Below are 17,559 nucleotides of genomic sequence, written 5' to 3' on the forward strand. Positions count from 1 at the left end.
CTCTTTATACTTCGTTTATCCGCTGGAGGGTCTCTCAAAATACCTCGGAGTTATATCTTAGCATTTGATCCTTCCTTGTTAGGAAACTTCACCATACAATAAATTTCTAAGCTACTTTACAAAATCGTGCGCCTTGGCATCGAATCGCAGGTCGTCCGCCGATCTCTTGGCAAAGTTTGCCCGTCAGTGCTGAGAAGCCTGGAGTGGGGGCTAATCGTATCACCACCGAGACTATTGGCTTACTCACTGAGATTTGATCCTTCCGTTTTAGGCAAGATCCATTTCTCGACAGAACGAATCCACGCATGCGCTAGTCAGTATTCTAGTCGGTGCGTAAGCCGCTATCTTGAATTGGGAGCCCTCCATTGTGTCATAAGGGTGTATTATCAAATTTAGTTTTAGACTTTAGTTAGCTTTTACCTACTTACGTTAAAGAAAATAGTAAAATCACGAAACTAATTCTAGCTTGTACAGGTGTGCAATATGTTTTCTATACTAGGTCTAATAATAATACAACAAGGAACGAATGTGGAAGTATACAACCATCTGATAGCTCGGAAAACACAAAAATAGATAAACAACACATGATGGGATATCTCGATGCATAAAGGGATATAAAAGTAGAAACGACAGGAATTAATGAAGTAGGTCGAAGTGACGGGGATGTTTATCAAGTCACGCTTAGTTAGAGTAATGGGCGACATAGCCGACTTCCATCATGCTACCATAGCCGTCGCAGGTGTTGCCGTTGGGATATCCAGGCTATTATACTGTCAGTTTTTGCTTTGGAGCAGATCATGAAATCTTCAATAACTTACCCAAGTACCGCCAACAGCGACATTGAGGATGAAATACATGGGGCTATGGCACAACGTGTTCCAGACTCCTTCGTTGTTGATTCTCGCACCCGAGATCTGATGGAACTGCTGTCCGTCCAGGAACCAGGTAATAGTCTCATCTCGCCAGCTGCTCTTGGCGCGGTTAAACTCGATCCTCCAGGTATGCCAATCTTGATTTGGCAGCCCAACCGTTCCACCGATTCCGGTACCTTCGTTGCAAATGCCACCGGGGTAAACATCACAGTGCGCAGTTCCGTATCCGGTCAACTGGCCGTTAACTGTCTCCATGACATCAAGCTCGCCACAAGATGGCCAGCTACCGCCGTTACGGAGAATATTTCCGAGCATCCAGAAAGCAGGCCAGATTCCTTGCTTGTTGTTGATCGAACAAGAGCCAAAGCGCAAGTTGGCCTCAGCCCGTGTGACTTTGCCTGGCTGAGGTGTGAAGACATATTTGCTCTCGACACGGCCAGAAGTCCAGCCCTTGAGGGCTGAAGCGTCTCGCCATGGGACTAGCTGGAGGGTGTCGCCACCACTTCGTTGGACGTTACGACTAGATGACGTATAGACCTCAAGTTCCGCGTTGACGTTGAGGTATCCCTGTATAATGTTCCATCGGCTAGTGTCAGGTAGAGTGCCGGCTGCGCCAGAAAAGGGATCCTGCCAGACACGTGTAAAACCACTGTAGCCTGGGGCATCCCAAGCCAGAGCCGTGGCGGAAAGGGACAAGAGTACTGTAAAAGGTTGCTTGAAAAACATCTTGAATGTACCTCAGTAAGAAGTACTGGTAATTGATATTCGAATGAGACTACTAGGTAGAGTGCTTAGAATGAAAATCGTGGCACTGAAACCTTTCACTCTTATAGGATAGGGGGAAGTATGGCATTTGGTACGTAGTTATCTATATTCCGTATCTTATTATTCCAGTGCCATGGGTCATATCCATCATGCTAACAGATGCAAGGGCCCGAGATCTCATGGTTCAATGCCGACGGACCTGCATTGACAGCCTCCCGCATGTCATGCTACTAGCGTGTCAATCTAGTGATCGCGTCACCTTCGAGAAGTGAAAACATCAAGTGAAGAAAACACTTCAAAACACAAGTGTTTCTTCTTGGAAGACATTTCTCGTGTTCAAGTATCTCAACACAATGATTCTCTATCTCTCAGGCGTGACGCAAAGTATAGTCACCTCTTGATTCTTAATGACAAGAATTTTCGCATCCTCTTCCTATGATCAAGATGCGTGACCTATCAGAGCGTTACATCAGGAGCTCGCAAATTTTATGCCCTACAACCCTGCTGGGGGAATATTTCCCGAGAAGGGAAACTAGCCCGTGCTGGTTAGAGTGATTGGCCCGAAGCCCAGGGATGATGCACCTAAACCGGACTAGAACTCCAGTCATGACCTTCCAATTCCATTCAGGATAATCTGAATGGTCACTTGATTTGCTAGAGCATTTGTTTCAGCGCGTAGAGACCGTCCAGTTATTGGCAAGACAGGTGATCTCCTCATGAGCTTAAGATTAAAAGGCACGAGTCTGCCCGTTTCTCATTAGTACCGGTGGATGATCGCAACTGGCAGGTTACATCAAAGTCATTTGTACAGTTGTTCATTTGAGATATGTTCCAAATCAATCCAGCATTGCTATTGACGATGTAGCCTCTGCTCTTGACAGTTGGGGATGAGATGGCGATAAGCTTAAATTAATCTCTAAAGTCAATGTACACGCTGGGCGAAGTTTGTTGACCAAACGACATGCAGAAGCCACATCAGGGTATTATTCAACAATGTTCAAAGCAAATATACTAGAATTTTACTATTTTGTTTTATTATGGTAACTCTGCTTCCAGATCAGCACGCTACAACCTATTGCGTCTCAGCCAGTTTTGGCTGGTAGATCTCGTGCCACAGGGTAAGTCCGGAATTGCGGCGGGGTTTCGTTTGGCTCAACTTGCTAAAGAAATACTGATCTTATCGCTCTCTTTACTTCTTATCAGCACAGAGTCCATCAAGATTAGGCTGAAATATCGTGCCGAGATGTAGCTTTCCCCTCAATCTGCGTCCAGCACTAACGCCATGACCGCCCCAACCCTCCTCGCTTATCGTTATCAACGATAACATATCTTTGGATTGTCATCTTACAATGAAACTGGTTTCTTGACGCATCTCATCTCCGAAGCCGCACAAACATGTCCAGCGAGTCACAACCGACAGCAGAGGTCACTGGCCCAACAGCATTCTGGATCCTCGCCTCTCTAGCATCAGCAGCAGCAGCACAACCGTCTGGCAATCGAAAAAGAGACAATGACCTCTTCGGAGGCAATGTCGATATAGTTCGCTCTATCCCCGCCGTCTGTCTCATCGATTCAATCTTTGACTTGTTTGTACTGGCCGGAGGTATTTCGAGATTTTTGTCGTCACACAATTCGACTCAACAGACTCGTCGCAACTCACCAAAAGCCACTGGCCTGGTCATCAGATTAGCCTTGACAATATTTACCGTCCTGCCACAGACCATCAAAGTCTTTAGTCTCCAGGGCGTACCTGCGACGCAAATTTGTGCTTTTATTTTCTTCTTTGCCAATATTACCAAGCTCCTGGTATCCATTTGTGGATGGGAGCCAGAAGGGATCCTCCAAGAGAAGGATGATTCAACTTCAATTGATGTCTTATTGTCGTCAGTACTCCAAGCGCCATTCGAGTTTTGGATATGGTTTAATATCAGCCGACAAGCCTCTTTCAAACTTTCCACGGCGCTAGAAAATCTTTGCGAATGGGCCGCGATGGTTGTTACCTTCTCCATGGTATTGCAGGTCGTCATATGGATTGCGTATCTGGTCGCGCGACGACGCCTAGACCTCTCGAGATCACTCTATATAGTACCGATGCGAGGTTTTTACTTGGTCATGGTGGTCCTTGGGCTTGCAAGACAGCCTTCTGCGAGGAATCCATCGCAAGCGACGATCAAGCCGCCACCGAGGTGGATGGACGTATTCAATTTTAGTTCGGGCTTAATCATCTGTACCGCCATTGTCAGCATAGCTATCGCCAAGCTGTTGGAATCGATCGGAACTCTTTTAGCACTTTTGTTGTCTCGTGATAGCTCGGAAGACGAACAGAGCGGGCAATCGGAGGTGCAATCCACCTCGGGTGAAGATACCGCTGAAGAGCAGGACGAGACCAGGGAACAGATGTTTGCGGGTCATCCTGGAGCATGGCTGGGAAGGATAGGCGTTGCTCCGGATCAATTGGTTGTGCGGGGCCTCACGTTGAACACGACAGCCAGCACGAGCATTACGCTGACACTGTTCAACCTTATCACTACTGTCTTCTACTATCTCGTGTACTTTGATGGGACTGGGACAGAAAATCCCAGTTGGACAAGTGTCTTAGGGTAGTGGCTGATAGGAGCACAACCTTTGCCTATTTTATATCAAGCTCTGGGTCAGGAATGTTAAGGATAGGACCAAACGGTATTACGATACGTAAATGAAACAATGACAGTCTAATGACAACCCTGATATATATATCTATCTCTAAAACAACCATGAATTACATAAATAACGACAAGATCCATCGCTAAGTTCTATGTGCTGATATAGGCTCTCAGCCACAAGCCTCAACGGCAAATAACACATCTGGCTCACAACTTAGACATTATACCGCAATGCCTGACCAATTGCTACAGCATAAAGCTGATATGAGGAAAACCTAGATTATGACTCTTTGACCGGCGTTGAAGGCATATAAGATGCTCCAATTCCTCGGTCAAGAAAGGTTAGCTCAACACCACAAAAACCCCAGATCTTCAAGATGGCAGCTCCCGCACCAACAATAGAAGTCTTTTATCAACGCCACCCCAACCAAACGCACGTCCACAGCTAAACCTATAGATCCGTGGTCACACCGCAAGCTGCAGCTTTAGACGGTGCATCCCTTCGCAAAAAGACAAGCTACAACACTCTCGCAAGATCCATCGCAAATATAACAGTAGACATAGGAGAAACTTTCAGAACACCAAATTGCAACCACCACTGGCTGTGTTGTATAACTGTCACTATTTATTACCATATCCTATCATTGCCATGACACTCGTATTCGCTGCAACATCTCCGCTAACCTATTAGTCGGAAGGCTCAAGTCGATGCTCCCGTCGTGGTTCGTATCGGCCTAACGGTGATCTGTGTGATCTGCTTGAATGTCCTCTGCGTGACCTGTCTGAAGGTGCTCTGCGAGATCCGTCTCGAGATGCTCTTGATTCAAGATCCATGAGTCTGACTGACTTGGATCGATGGTCGGCCCGGCCATGAATAGCGGTGGCGTAGATACCGGGATGGGTGACGGAGAGCAGAAGAACGGAAATGGCGATCATACTGGCAAGAGTTTAGTGTTAGACAACGGGTAAGTTGACGGAAGAAGTTGAAGTGAACTTACCAGCCATCAAGGATCATGAACTCAACCTCTTGTCGCATCATATGTCCACCAACGCCGCCAGCCAACTCAGGGATACTAAAACTGTCAGGCAAGGGTGTGCCGACAAGCGTATGGGATGATGCTACTTACCGGTAGATACAGCGGGTGAGAATGAGAAGGAATACAACCGTCAGAGAGATCAGAAAGATGTTAAGGTCTTTAGGCAGATTCCTGAAGACACTTCCCCGTTGTCGACGCATACGCAAAGCAAAGTCGGTAGCAAGAATACCTGCAATAGCCATGACGACAGCCTGGAATGATACGCCAAACACCATGACTGCCCTACCAGCAGTTCCAACAGCAGGATACTTCTCCGTCATCGACGCCATAATACCACCAACGCACTGCGAGAAGAACCCCAGCATATCAGCAGTAACGAACGGCCATGTCCAAAGCCTCGCTGGAAGCTTGGTATACTGTTCCCCAAAGTACTGCACCAAAGCTCGAAGCGTCATGTACAGTGCTGCAGCAAGGAACGATGGGCCGACCATGAGAAGCACGAACTGAATGGATGTAGCTGCACCGTCCCACGGGTTCTTCGACATGAGAATTCGGCCGGCGTAGCCGCAGCATTCGATCAGGCTGCCGAGGAGGACGAGGATGGTATAGCCTTTCCAGAGACGCCAGTAGCGGATAAGGAAGTAGACTTGGACGAGAGTGCAGATACCGAAGACGACGCCGAAGAAGGCGTTGCCGCCCATGTTAGGAACATAGCCGTAGATGGTGTCTTCGAGGGGGCAGTCGGGAGAGATCTTCTCACATCGTTCTCTTTGATCGTTGCTCATGTTGATAGAAGGATGCTCGAAACAGGTGATGAAAGGTGAAGCCAATGAATGGTTGGAAGTCGAGGTTCGAGACTCGTCAAAATATTATAAAGTGCTGGCTTCTTATGAAGATTTAGTTCTCGGACTGGAACAACTCGGCTCTTTTATCTTCGGCAGTTGATAATAATCGGTAACGGAAATCCCGTTGACTACATTAATGTGGCAATGAAAACAAGCAAACCGCGTCTCCCTGGAGGGCTGTGCCATTCAACCTTATATCAAACCATCAGACGGCGGTATCGGGATCCCGGATCGTCAAGATTATGCTTAAACTTAGACATAAAGCCACTTGTGCAGGCCGGGTGGCAATTTTGAAGGCCCGTGATTGGTTTGTTGGTTGAGCGCCAAGGGCCAGCCATTCGTCAGACGCTTTTTCGGGATTCCGAGAGCTTTATCTGACATGATGTCTACGCGGCCTCATCTTACGGAAAAGGGATTTGAGATATCATTTGTGACTGAAAATGCAAGTGTTGGTGTCGAATTTATTCTGCGCAGCTTTCGACCAGTTTCCGAAGGATGTCGAAGTTACTGAAGTGTATGCGTTGCAATTGAGCGCGCGGCTTACAGGGTGTTCACGTACTTGGGACAATCGAAAGTGAAGCCGGAAGGGAGCCAACGAAGAACCCATCAAGCAAGGTAGAATAAATAATGTAAATAGAGGGCAACGCGGGGATTGACAATCTTGTCCACTCGCCCAGTGCTATGACCAACCTATGAAATTCAATTGCCTGGTAAAGACAAAAGACAGGGCCGCCTTTTGGTTGACAGTGCACACGAAGTCATCCGAGTAACGTAAGTTCTTTGTCCCAGCTAGTTGCACAGTGAAACACTTGCATGTAATGACATGTCACTACCAATCAGAGGTAATCGACGACGTCCACAGATACCATCGTCATGCCGCTAGCAAATCCATCACTGAGGCTTCTCAGGTATATAAATCGCAAGCAAATCTCATCTTTACAAGAAGAGAATTCCTTCTACTCTCATTAAAGCTAGTAAGAAGAGAAATCTAACATAAGTAATGTGCCACATGATAGCCGTATCGTACATCTGCGCCAAATGCCGAGGAGTATTAGATACCGGGCGAGATATCAGGCGATGTAGACCCGCCAGAGCAAGATCGCGACGTCACAGATGTGCCAGCCATTATTCCACACATAGTTTGGAAGACAGGGTACTGAATTGGTGGTATTGCGAAACTTGTGTTGCAGCGTAATACGCAGTGAAAGTGGAAGAAGAAAATGGCGGGTTTGTATCGTACCAAGTTTGGTAGTGCTGTGGTGCAGTGGGTATACTGGTACGGACCTTGGTAGTAGTCTCGACCTTTTTGCTAGAAAAAGGCGCATATGATTGCTGAAACACAAAGGACTCCACTGATGCAGTGATCTATATTGGACTCAAAATCTGTCAAATAGCATATCTCGAGTGATATTTACGTGGATACAAACCGTGACTAATTCACTCATCATAAGACTCAGAAACAGCATCTTTCACTCACCTACACTAGAAACTGTTTGTTATTCACCATATTTCTATAAGTATATAAAGCCATAGTACTAGCATTCCGAAGGCCCTTTCCTCTCACATCCATTTTGTCAATATACAGCCCTAAATATCCAGAAAAAAGATAGATTTAACAACAAGTACCAACAACTAGACAAGACAATGTGTCATATCGTTAATGTCTCTTTCCGTTGCTGCCGCTGTGGTGCTATTACCAGATCAAAGCAGGATTATGCGAAATGTGCACAAAACCCTGACCCCAATCTGCCCATTTGCCCGCCGAATAGATGTACATCAAGTAGTGTCACACGGCCAGTCTTTTGGATGGAATGTGACGCGTGCTCTACAGAATATACAGCATGGTATACAGCCCAGCAAAGCGGATATTATTACGAACCCATTCCACCATTTGAGATGATCAATATTTCAAACTGAATCATACGGTTTGTGAAGATATGAGAGTTAGTCACGGTATCTCTTAGGGTATAAAATGTTGTTAAACCAAGAACGAAGGTTGCTTGCTTTTCTCTAAATAAAACATTCTATCAACAGAATTTACTAAACTCTACGAAACCAAGTTATACCAAGAAATCACCTTGGGACTACTTTTGCCATGTGCGTTATTGTTAAGTATACATATACATGCGCTCGGTGTGGGAGAATCACACTGGAGGAGGAGCGTCGTCATTGTTGTGCGCGGGCTATAGCGCGTGGGAGGGATTGCCCCAAGAGCAACTGCGAGCACCGGAACGCGAATTCGGTAACCCCTTGGCAGCAGTGTAGATCCTGCATGGCAGAGTACAACGCATGGTTGGCTTCCCAGCGACAAGGGCACTACTATCAGCCTAACCCACCATTCCTATAGTTGAAGAGGTAGAATCCTAATCGTACTTAACTCACTGCTAGTTCATTTATTCGGTGAAACCCAGGTGCATGCTTGTTTGATAGTCTTATGTGCCACAGGAATTGTAGAAGCATATGGTAGAATCTGATCTAGTGATTCCGATGATTGTGTTGGGCATCTGGACAGTGGTCAAATACAACTCATTCCGCCCTTGATGTTAGTGATCTTTAATATCTATTTTACTACTTATCAGTATTATTAATGACCTATAGTTCGTGATTAGACCCAAAATGAGGAACACATATAAAAGTTCTATACGATATCGGAATACACTCTATCCCTCCAAACTATCCAGCCTGCTATCATTAGTAGCGCCCAAAGGCCATTATCCTCTTCTCAAACTCCAAGCGGAGAATATTCCAGAATTCGAACTTATGTCAACGAGAAGCGTTCATTATGTGTGACAGGACAGCTATATTCTTCAAGTGCCAACGCTGCGATAAAGGCTTCGGCTCCGTAGTCAACATTACAAGATGTATGACGGCCCTGCAGCAAGGCGTCAGCTGCTGCAGTAATACTATTTCGGTGGCACCCGTCTGGAGGACAAAGCCGTGGACCAGTTGTTCGGCATGTACAAGAGAGTTCAATCAGTGGCAGGAGGACCTGAGACGAGGACGGCCCGTTCCAAACCCTTATCCTCCATTCCGACGTTACTAAGTTGACATTTATGGGAAGGTATGGATCCTTCCATAGTAAAGAAGCTCTGAATTAAACTATCTGACTTATGTTTAGCTTTGATCACACCAGTGACCCAGTGAAGGATTGATTATAGAGTCAACGCTTTTGTATGAGCCCTTCGGTTCCTGGCGGAATGGGCCGCCGTGGTGTATAGGACCACGATGAATTATGAAGTGCTCTTGCTTTTGAGGTAATGCAGTTCCTGAAAGCTGTTTTGAACATGAGTAATCTATAGCGGACTAGCTGAGATACGAGATTTTGCGCGCCTTCACCCGTTACTCAGTCGAGTTGCCTCTCGGTGTCTTGACACATTATTATCCTGCCACATTGATCGCTCAAGTAATGCGCATCGATAATAGATACGAATGCAGTTCATGAATCATTGGCCCTCTCAATACATATAAATCCGATCATCGTTCTTTCAGAAGACTTATTCTCATTTGACATACAAAGTTCCTTATTGTTTATATCACCTTCGACGCTATAACTATCTCATATTACTTTTTCGCTAAACTAAAGGATTCCTTCAAGCTCAAGAAACGAGTCCCAATATGTGCGAAGCCAAAGACGTGTTGCACTACTGTGAACGCTGTAAGTGTCACGTGAAATCTGATGTCCAAGTCAGACGATGTCCCCAAGCCATTGCAAAAGGCATTCACGTTTGCCTCGATGCCAGGTGGGAACCCCCCTCGTTTATTTCGGATTCTTTCAAGCAGTGTAAAGCGTGTTTTCAACTTTTCATTTGTTGGAAGTTGCGTGTAGATACGGGTGACCATGTTCTGAGACCTGATCCACCTTTCCCTGGCTATGAGGACTATGCGAAATGATATCCTAGATAGGCTGGAAGAATAACCTGCCTTGATATAATAGCTTTCAGTTTACCAGAAATACACTACGATAAGCAAATCTTGCTAATATATCATGCCTAGTTAATTGATGGATAACTATGAAGAATTAGATTCACTGATTTGGATAAAATTGTTCTGGAATAGATGTTGTGTAACATTGGTTAACTTTGCTAAGTTAGGTGATCATTCCATTGACGTGGTGCAATGGCAGGCCCAATCTCATCCAATCCGACATGTTACACTTTTGATACAATCTTGATTTCATCACTGTAATTGTGAAACTCGAGTTACATCTATAAAGAGCCGTAACGTTTGCTACATTCAGTGAAACACAAATCCTTCCACGCACGCAACTATCTCACTGCGAATCACTCATGGTCTCCAAATATATCTATTTCGTCAATCTCAGAGGCTGGAACGCTTTCCCTCTGACGACATTCCCACCACGATCAATCCCACTATACATAAATAGAATACCGCTAAATATCAGAACGTCCTAATATGTGCGTCTGTGTCACCACTTACTTCCGGTGCTTACGGTGTGGCCAGGTGATACGTGACGAGTACAGCACCCGGAAATGCCCCAGAGCGACTGTGGAGGGCAAATGGCGTTGTAATTTGGAGGATTGTACCGACGGGACAGCAAATCGACTTTTGAGATGGCTTGAATGCACTGCATGTCAGAGGGAGTACGATCGATGGCAGGCAGCTATGACAGCGGGAAGACCCTACTATCCCATTCCGCCTTTTACCTAGAAACAAGATTGGGATGGGCACATAGAAGTTTGGGCTGTCAATCTTGGGCGGTAGCCGTTGGCTCTTATGGTAGAGATTAGACGTATCTTTTACGGTCTCAACCTAATGTGAGCTAGGTGATAGCTGACCTACTGAAATAATTCTCTCGTACTGCTGGTTCAAAAGATATGCAATGGGTTCTTTTCCGCCCAATCAGATTCTTTGCGATTCATGTGGCTAACATAAAAACCCCGAAGTTTAGGAGCTAGAGAAAATATACGGATATTATTTGCCGCTGGAACCTCGAATCCAGCGATTTATCTGTGACTTTGACTTGATGACCTCCACATCTAGTAATTCCATGAGTAGTCGTACAGCAGATAATCTCAGCAGGTTCACGTATAGAATTCACAGCTTTTGAACAGATTGTGCTGATGAGGATCCAAGGGGTCATCTACCGCCAGTCTATCGACGTGATTGCAGCAAAATCTGGCTTGGGCAAGTTACTGTCCATCACGTCTGATATACCTGGAGATGTGACTTGAACCAGGCATTGACAGCCAACTTCCATGGTTCAGTTCTGTTAGGCTCCATACCATCCGGGACATCCCAGAGACTGCGAAGCTGAGTCACTGAGCCCTATATCGTGTTGCAAAGCCATGAAGCTTGTATTAAAAGATTGTAAGCTCTGTAAGGCCAAGATACCTAGCGTCGATATATTGCCCTCGTGAATCACTGGCTTTTCCCAAGTATATAAACCCGTCATCCTAGCCTCAAGAAGATTTCTCCCTCTTACATCAACATCAACACTACATGACATTACAATCTTACAGTATTATACTACCGCTAACACTTTTTGAAACTTCTCATAAACTACTGCTCACAATGTGCTGGCTTACAAACATCACTTACCGCTGCAGATGGTGCCACATGTCGACAGGCGTCGACCTTGAAATCAGGCGATGTGAAAAGGCTCGCAAGGATGAGAAGGAGCGCTGTGACTTGAGCAACTGTTCTGAAGTTGATCAGGACAGGAGTTCCACGTTCGATCATTGCGTAACATGTGTGGCCCAGTACAATGCCTGGCTGGCTTCGGGCAAATCCTATACCCCTGACGCTCCTTTCTTCTAAGCATGCTCTCAGCGGCTTGGGAGTTCGATGGCGGTTAACGACCTGACTGGAATATAATTCATGGATTGGTCGTGTAGCAAATGTTAGAAGGGGGGCCTAGATAGTGGGAGTCAATATCCGATAGCTGAAATAAAAGGCACTGGTATTGCGCTAGCTTTCTAAAACAGTGACATCGAGGAGAGTTTTGAGTTATTTCCAAAAGTGACTATATAAAACAATGTACATCACCTGATATGTAGAAGCCTGGCTCTTGTTATGGTGACTTTGATCTTTAATAGCTGAAGACGATAGTCCAACCAGGGAAATGTGCTGACTTCGCTTGACGTACATGGCTATCTCCAGGGCAATGGCTACGAGACACTCTGAAACCTGATTCAAAATATGGAGATTGCATCTTCATTCTAGAAGGCCCAGTATTCATCCCTCTGATATTGCTACTTGCTTCTGCTTTCGACCTGCAATGCATTCTTACAGTGCTTACGTCCAAACGAGGCGATGCTTCAGTAGTCCCTGACTGTTGACTAAAGGCCGACTTCGGTATGGGCATATTGTATGATGTCTATTCATTCAGCTCTAGACTCTATCTTATACCGTATGGAATGATTCATCGCATTTTGATTCACTTGTCACTAGGCCACTTAATTTAAATCAGGGACTATGTCATAATCCCGAGCGCATGGGACTCCCAAAAGGCGCCTATAAAATCCAGCACTGAATGAGAACTCAACCCTCCAGCAACAAAGCTTGAAAAGAAAACCTTCTAATCCATTAACGAAGAAATTACTTCCAAGACTATTATTTACGCCAGCGACAACATGTGCATCCGCGAGATAATATACTGTACTGCCTGCGAGCAAACCGAGACTTTGAAGTGGGTATATTGCCCATCATATTTGGGACTGACTACTTCGACGACCTTCCACCCATCACCATTGGTGATCAATGGGGAAATGAGAACTACTGTGAGTGGCACGTTCAATCCTGAGACTTGTCCGAATCCAGAATGCCCTAGCAAGAAGGAAGCCCCGAAGGAGGAAACCAAGGAGGCGAAGGATAAAATAATAGAGAAACAACCTGAAGGTGACAAGTCGAATGAGGAGGAGCATGGAAAAGTAACAGAGGCGTAATGTTATGTTGTTGGTCGATAGACATCACCGAGTCAGTTATTTGGTAGTATGATGTAGAGTTGGATTCCCACCACCCCAGCCATTCGTTGAACAAGCATACGTTGGCTACCTCATTTAGGCCCCTCAAGTTTGATCAATCAAAGGCCGTTCTACTTGCAATGCTTCATAGCTATTTGGCACTTGATACGTCGTATTTAAACCTATAAATTCATGTCATGCCACCATTTCACATCTTATGCAACCCCCAACTGCTTGCTTACAATACCAGTTCTTAGTTCGATACTCAGAATCAGTAAAGGTTAAGATGTGTAAGAAGGACATAAAGTATTGCGTGCCTTGTGGCCATATCGAATTCTTCGCATGGATATATTTCACAGGGTACAGACTCAACGCCAATACCCAGGAAAAAATCAATATCGCCAAAAGACGTGCACCCTCTTACGAATGGCATCTAGAACCAGGGAGAGAATAGTCGAGGGTTCATTTATGCGAGACCTCGACGGCTGAGACACATCCAAACCCGAGTTGTCCCAGTAAGAAGAGTAAAGTCGGGAGCAAAAGAAGAAGAATGCAGCGAAGTAGAAAGTAAAATGTTGCAACAATAGTGTGTTAAACGCGGGTCAATGGGAGTATTTGGTAGTGCAACTGCAATATATATAAATACATATTTAACTCCAATATTTCATAAGACTCATGCCACCCCTGGTTATAGATGGTGGCTTACAGGCAGTATGCTAATAGTAAACCATATGAGTATGTGCAGTAGAGTCAGGAATCGCTGTCTCAAGCGAGCTTCTAAGACATATCGTCACAATTCAAGATACAATTTTCAAAAGAACCAGCTTCCACCAGAGACATTGAATGTGACGATTGAAGATTCTATACTAAGCGAATAGCGCCTGGAATAAATTCTTCGAAAGGACGCCAACTGTTACTTCGGCAGTGCATGGTGCCTTATCGTCGATTTGACACACCTTAGGTCTGAAGACTGACGAAGAGCGAATGGCAGTGCATAGAAGCCTTGAGTATTCTACTCACGATCACGGACAACTAAGGGCAGTGGGGCTCCCTGCGTGCTCACAGAACGGACCTACGGAGTTCATTGTGTTATATGAGCGGAGTTCCGTATGTGAATAGAAGACCTTGTCCGACGGATCTGACGACGCCATAACGTAGAGCATGTCATCGATTCATTGTTACTTGTGTACCTCCGGTGCATTCGATTGACCGTTGTCTTCCGTCCCAAAAGTCAAGGTCCTAATATATATCATGGTATAATGGCGGCCCGCTCCCTACAAGCTTGTCTCTGATTGCATCATGGTGACATATGCTGACAGACTTCATGAGACGGAGAATAACAGTTGTGTAGGCTGGCATTTAATCTGAGTTCAGCGAGAAGAATACCTCAATGTAAGGTATGAAATGGGGTAACATCAGAAAAAAAAAACCAGCATTGTTCGTGATCTCTTTCAGAACATTCAACCCGTAGAAGATAGTCAATGGGCGGAGTGCCAAGGTTTAGATCTGTAAGCAGAAAGTGCTTAACCCCGCGTTGAAACCGCATAAGGAAAGAGTTTATCGGCGGTGACAAGGGCCTAACTTGACTAGGAAGATGGCCATCCATGTCCAAGATCGAGGCACAGTGAATGTCGTCACTGCTTATGCTGATGCGCGCCCTTCAAGTCAAAAGCGCAGACGCCCTTTAAGTGCGCCCTCCATGTGATGACATTATACTTCGACGTCGATACTCTCTGTATCAATCGTTTCTTGCCCCACGTATATAGTGCTCATTCTTTGTCACGGTTCATTCACCGAATCATCCACCACTATCAAAATGGCTACAAACACGGTCGCAGAGTCCACCACAACATCCAGCATGGATCCATCGCGCCAAGGCGATGCTATCGAGATGTCTTCTTCAAGCCAGAGTCCACTCAACACCACAAAAGATATCGTGAGAAACGAGGAAGAGCCACCGGAACACGCCACAAGTGCAATTCCTGATGGCGGGTATGGCTGGACAATTGTCGGATCATGCTTCACTCTACTCTTCTGGATAAATGGGTACACTACAGCATGGGGAGTTTTGCAAGCTGCCATTGTTCAGTCGCCTCGACTTCACACCAATATTCGAACCATTACCTTTGTTGGAAGTTTATACATGGCCTGCATGGTCGCGTTTGGCTTGATATCGGTCAGATTATCAAGAGAATATGGCATTCGCATCACCAGTCTTGTAGCGACAATCTTCTTTGGATCAGGCTTGATCATCACGAGTTTCACCCTCGAGCATCTCGCGGGTCTTTTCTGCATCGCTGGGCTACTCGTCGGTCTATCAACCTCTCTGCTCTACACGGCTACAAACACCATGCCCACTCAATGGTTTAGTCGGAAGCTCGGTACAGCTAATGGAATCGTCAAAGCGGGAGGCGGCGTTGGCGCAACTGTGCTTCCTTTGGCAACGCAAGCCATGATCGACAAGGTTGGGCTTCAGTGGACTTTCCGGATTCTCGGTGCTTCAATTCTTGTCACTGGAATTCCATGCGCCTTTCTTCTCACAGAGCTTACTCGCGGTGCAACAACATCGAGATTTGACTGGTCACAGTTAAGGAGCATGCCTTTTCTCACGCTCACCATGTCAGGCGCTGTCGGAGTATTCGCTCTCTTTGTGCCTCCATTCTTCTTACCCGTATTCGCGAGGTCGATTGGTCTCTCTGCTTCAACAGGCGCCGGGCTTGTCGCAGGCTTCGGCGCATCTACAGCCGTTGGTCGTCTCTTCGGCGGTTGGATCTGTGATCGCATTGGCGCCTTCAACTCCCTCGCGCTTGCAGCCCTCATCAACAGTGTGTCCATGCTAGCAATCTGGCCTGTCAGTTCATCACTCCCGCCGCTCTTCGCCTTCGCCATCATCAACGGGTGTGCCAATGGAAGTTTCTTTGTTGCACTGCCGACAGCTGTAGCTGCACTTGCGCCTGGATCAGCTGCTGCGTCTATTAGTCTGATGACGTCATTCTGGACACCTGGATACTTGATGGGAGCGCCGTTGGCGGGGATCTTGATTGATGCTGCGGGTGCGTCGGAGGCTTCGTCGATTGAGCCGTATAGAGCTGCTATCTTTTACGCGGCGGGTGTTGGATCTGCTGCGACGTTTTTGATTGTTGTCTCGAGGCTTATGTTGAGTAAGAAGTTGATCAAGAGGTTGTAGTTCCTAGGAGGTCTTTGTAAATAATGAAAGTTTGTGAATGAGACCTTTTTAGTTAAGAGAACATTGACTTCTCTCCTGGGGAGTCGCGCGGTTCATCCGTTGAACGCTGGAGTGTTTTAATCAGCGAAATGGGTCCTCCGGACCCCATAAAGCCCAACAACATCAACTTGAATTGCGAAACTGAATCCACGACAATCCTCTGCAGAGAGATCGAGGACATTGTTGGAGAGTTACCCTGGCTCTAGTTGGGTACAGCGGCACCTCCTACCATGGAACCTTCGTGGCTCCAAAATCTTAACCTCCTTCTAAACCGTGCCGTTGGTGCCTGTCATCAGACAAGTGACCGGAGAAACAAAGTAGTAGATGAGGTCAAGCACGTCCTCTTATGTCTTGCCAATCGGCGCAAATTCTCGAGAGCACAACTTGTAGTTACCAACGAGCATCTCAACAGGGCGTTGCACTACTTTGGCATCCTTATTCTTATCACCGATGTCACCTTCGACGAGGAAGAGGAAACAAGCATTCCACAAAGTGATCACTTGCGTAATCCCAACATCGCTGACCTCATCAGCCGCCATCGAACACTCAACCTGGATCAAGCTCGTCGACATCGACAAAGCGACAATCAGACAATCAGAATGCAGCCTCATATGCCAGCACAACTCTCCCTGCAAAGCGCAAAGCATCCGATGGTCCGCTCTATTCATTGTCCACTTCCCAAAAAAGAAAGGAACGAAAGTCTACGACTACTTGATGTAAGTATGGAAATCCATAAAGCTCAAACCATCTTCCTGACAAGGACTAGTCAAACCATTGACGCACGAACAGATCAACAAAACATATGTGCTCGGAGAAGAAGCGAGGTGGCTTCATTCAAATGAATAATGCGAAGGATTCTGCCTAATCGAACACGGGCTCTTGAGACGGCTAACATATTTGGTGTCGGATTCGAGATTTGGGCTGGATATGCTGGCAAGGTTCAAACATCGTTGCACCAAGGATGTATTACCCCAGTGAAGTTAGCAAGCTGAGATATCAATATACTACCGGTCGTCGAGCATTCACGCTGTCGTGACCTGCTCTAAAAGCCTAATGGAAACCATCGCATACCGCGCGGCACGTTCATCTCTGATCCACCACAGTCCTCGTAACAGTTCCCCTTTACACTTTGTATTTTAACTCCTGCTCAGTTCTAACCTCATACTTGGTCTAGGTTAAGCACTTAATAATTAAACCTCAGGCAGATTAAATAAAAAATACTTTAATCAACTTTGATTAGTATAGCAAG

At 46.0% G+C, this 17,559-nt stretch overlaps 6 protein-coding genes across 6 annotated transcripts; 3 read left to right on the forward strand and 3 right to left on the reverse strand.

Annotated features, from left to right (window-relative positions):
• Positions 1 to 469: 469 nt before the first annotated feature.
• On the reverse strand, positions 470 to 1,665 carry FOBCDRAFT_176400 (concanavalin A-like lectin/glucanase domain-containing protein). Its single transcript, XM_031173375.3, has 2 exons — positions 819 to 1,665; positions 470 to 762 (listed from the first exon to the last, which is right to left on the reverse strand). Exons 1-2 carry the CDS (start codon positions 1,596 to 1,598, stop codon positions 682 to 684), a joined length of 861 nt encoding a protein of 286 aa, XP_031050160.1. The 5' UTR covers positions 1,599 to 1,665; the 3' UTR covers positions 470 to 681.
• Positions 1,666 to 3,032: 1,367 nt separating this feature from the next.
• On the forward strand, positions 3,033 to 4,346 carry FOBCDRAFT_315525 (uncharacterized protein; the record flags this gene model as incomplete). Its single annotated transcript, XM_031173376.3, has 1 exon — positions 3,033 to 4,346. One exon carries the CDS (start codon positions 3,033 to 3,035, stop codon positions 4,239 to 4,241), a length of 1,209 nt encoding a protein of 402 aa, XP_031050161.2. The 3' UTR covers positions 4,242 to 4,346.
• Positions 4,347 to 4,966: 620 nt separating this feature from the next.
• On the reverse strand, positions 4,967 to 6,101 carry FOBCDRAFT_269145 (RTA1 like protein-domain-containing protein; the record flags this gene model as incomplete). The annotated part of the gene is made up of 3 exons (XM_031173377.3): positions 4,967 to 5,216; positions 5,278 to 5,352; positions 5,407 to 6,101. The coding sequence occupies 3 exons, from the start codon at positions 6,099 to 6,101 to the stop codon at positions 4,967 to 4,969; spliced, it is 1,020 nt and encodes a 339-aa protein (XP_031050162.3).
• A 5,220-nt stretch (positions 6,102 to 11,321) lies between these two features.
• FOBCDRAFT_269146 (uncharacterized protein) lies at positions 11,322 to 11,861 on the reverse strand (the record flags this gene model as incomplete). Its single annotated transcript, XM_059611426.1, has 2 exons — positions 11,322 to 11,447; positions 11,721 to 11,861. The coding sequence occupies 2 exons, from the start codon at positions 11,859 to 11,861 to the stop codon at positions 11,322 to 11,324; spliced, it is 267 nt and encodes an 88-aa protein (XP_059463676.1).
• Positions 11,862 to 12,754: 893 nt separating this feature from the next.
• FOBCDRAFT_196793 (uncharacterized protein) lies at positions 12,755 to 13,066 on the forward strand (the record flags this gene model as incomplete). The annotated part of the gene is made up of 1 exon (XM_059608856.1): positions 12,755 to 13,066. One exon carries the CDS (start codon positions 12,755 to 12,757, stop codon positions 13,064 to 13,066), a length of 312 nt encoding a protein of 103 aa, XP_059466742.1.
• Positions 13,067 to 14,900: 1,834 nt separating this feature from the next.
• Positions 14,901 to 17,025, forward strand: FOBCDRAFT_236785 (major facilitator superfamily domain-containing protein; the record flags this gene model as incomplete). Its single annotated transcript, XM_031173378.3, has 4 exons — positions 14,901 to 16,245; positions 16,329 to 16,382; positions 16,635 to 16,762; positions 16,843 to 17,025. 4 exons carry the CDS (start codon positions 14,901 to 14,903, stop codon positions 17,023 to 17,025), a joined length of 1,710 nt encoding a protein of 569 aa, XP_031050163.3.
• Between the last annotated feature and the right edge of the window lie 534 nt (positions 17,026 to 17,559).

The sequence above is a fragment of the Fusarium oxysporum genome, chromosome II (genome assembly GCF_013085055.1).
Source record: "Fusarium oxysporum Fo47 chromosome II, complete sequence".
Classification (NCBI taxonomy): Eukaryota; Fungi; Ascomycota; class Sordariomycetes; order Hypocreales; family Nectriaceae; genus Fusarium; species Fusarium oxysporum.

Bases quoted from the DNA above. Each gene is read 5' to 3' on its own strand.
- FOBCDRAFT_176400 (XM_031173375.3), bottom strand. From the start codon at position 1,598: ATGTTTTTCAAGCAACCTTTTACAGTACTCTTGTCCCTTTCCGCCACG. The intron at 763-818 runs GTAAGTTATTGA...ACAGTATAATAG, and splicing joins TCGCTGTTGGCGGTACTTGG to CCTGGATATCCCAACGGCAA.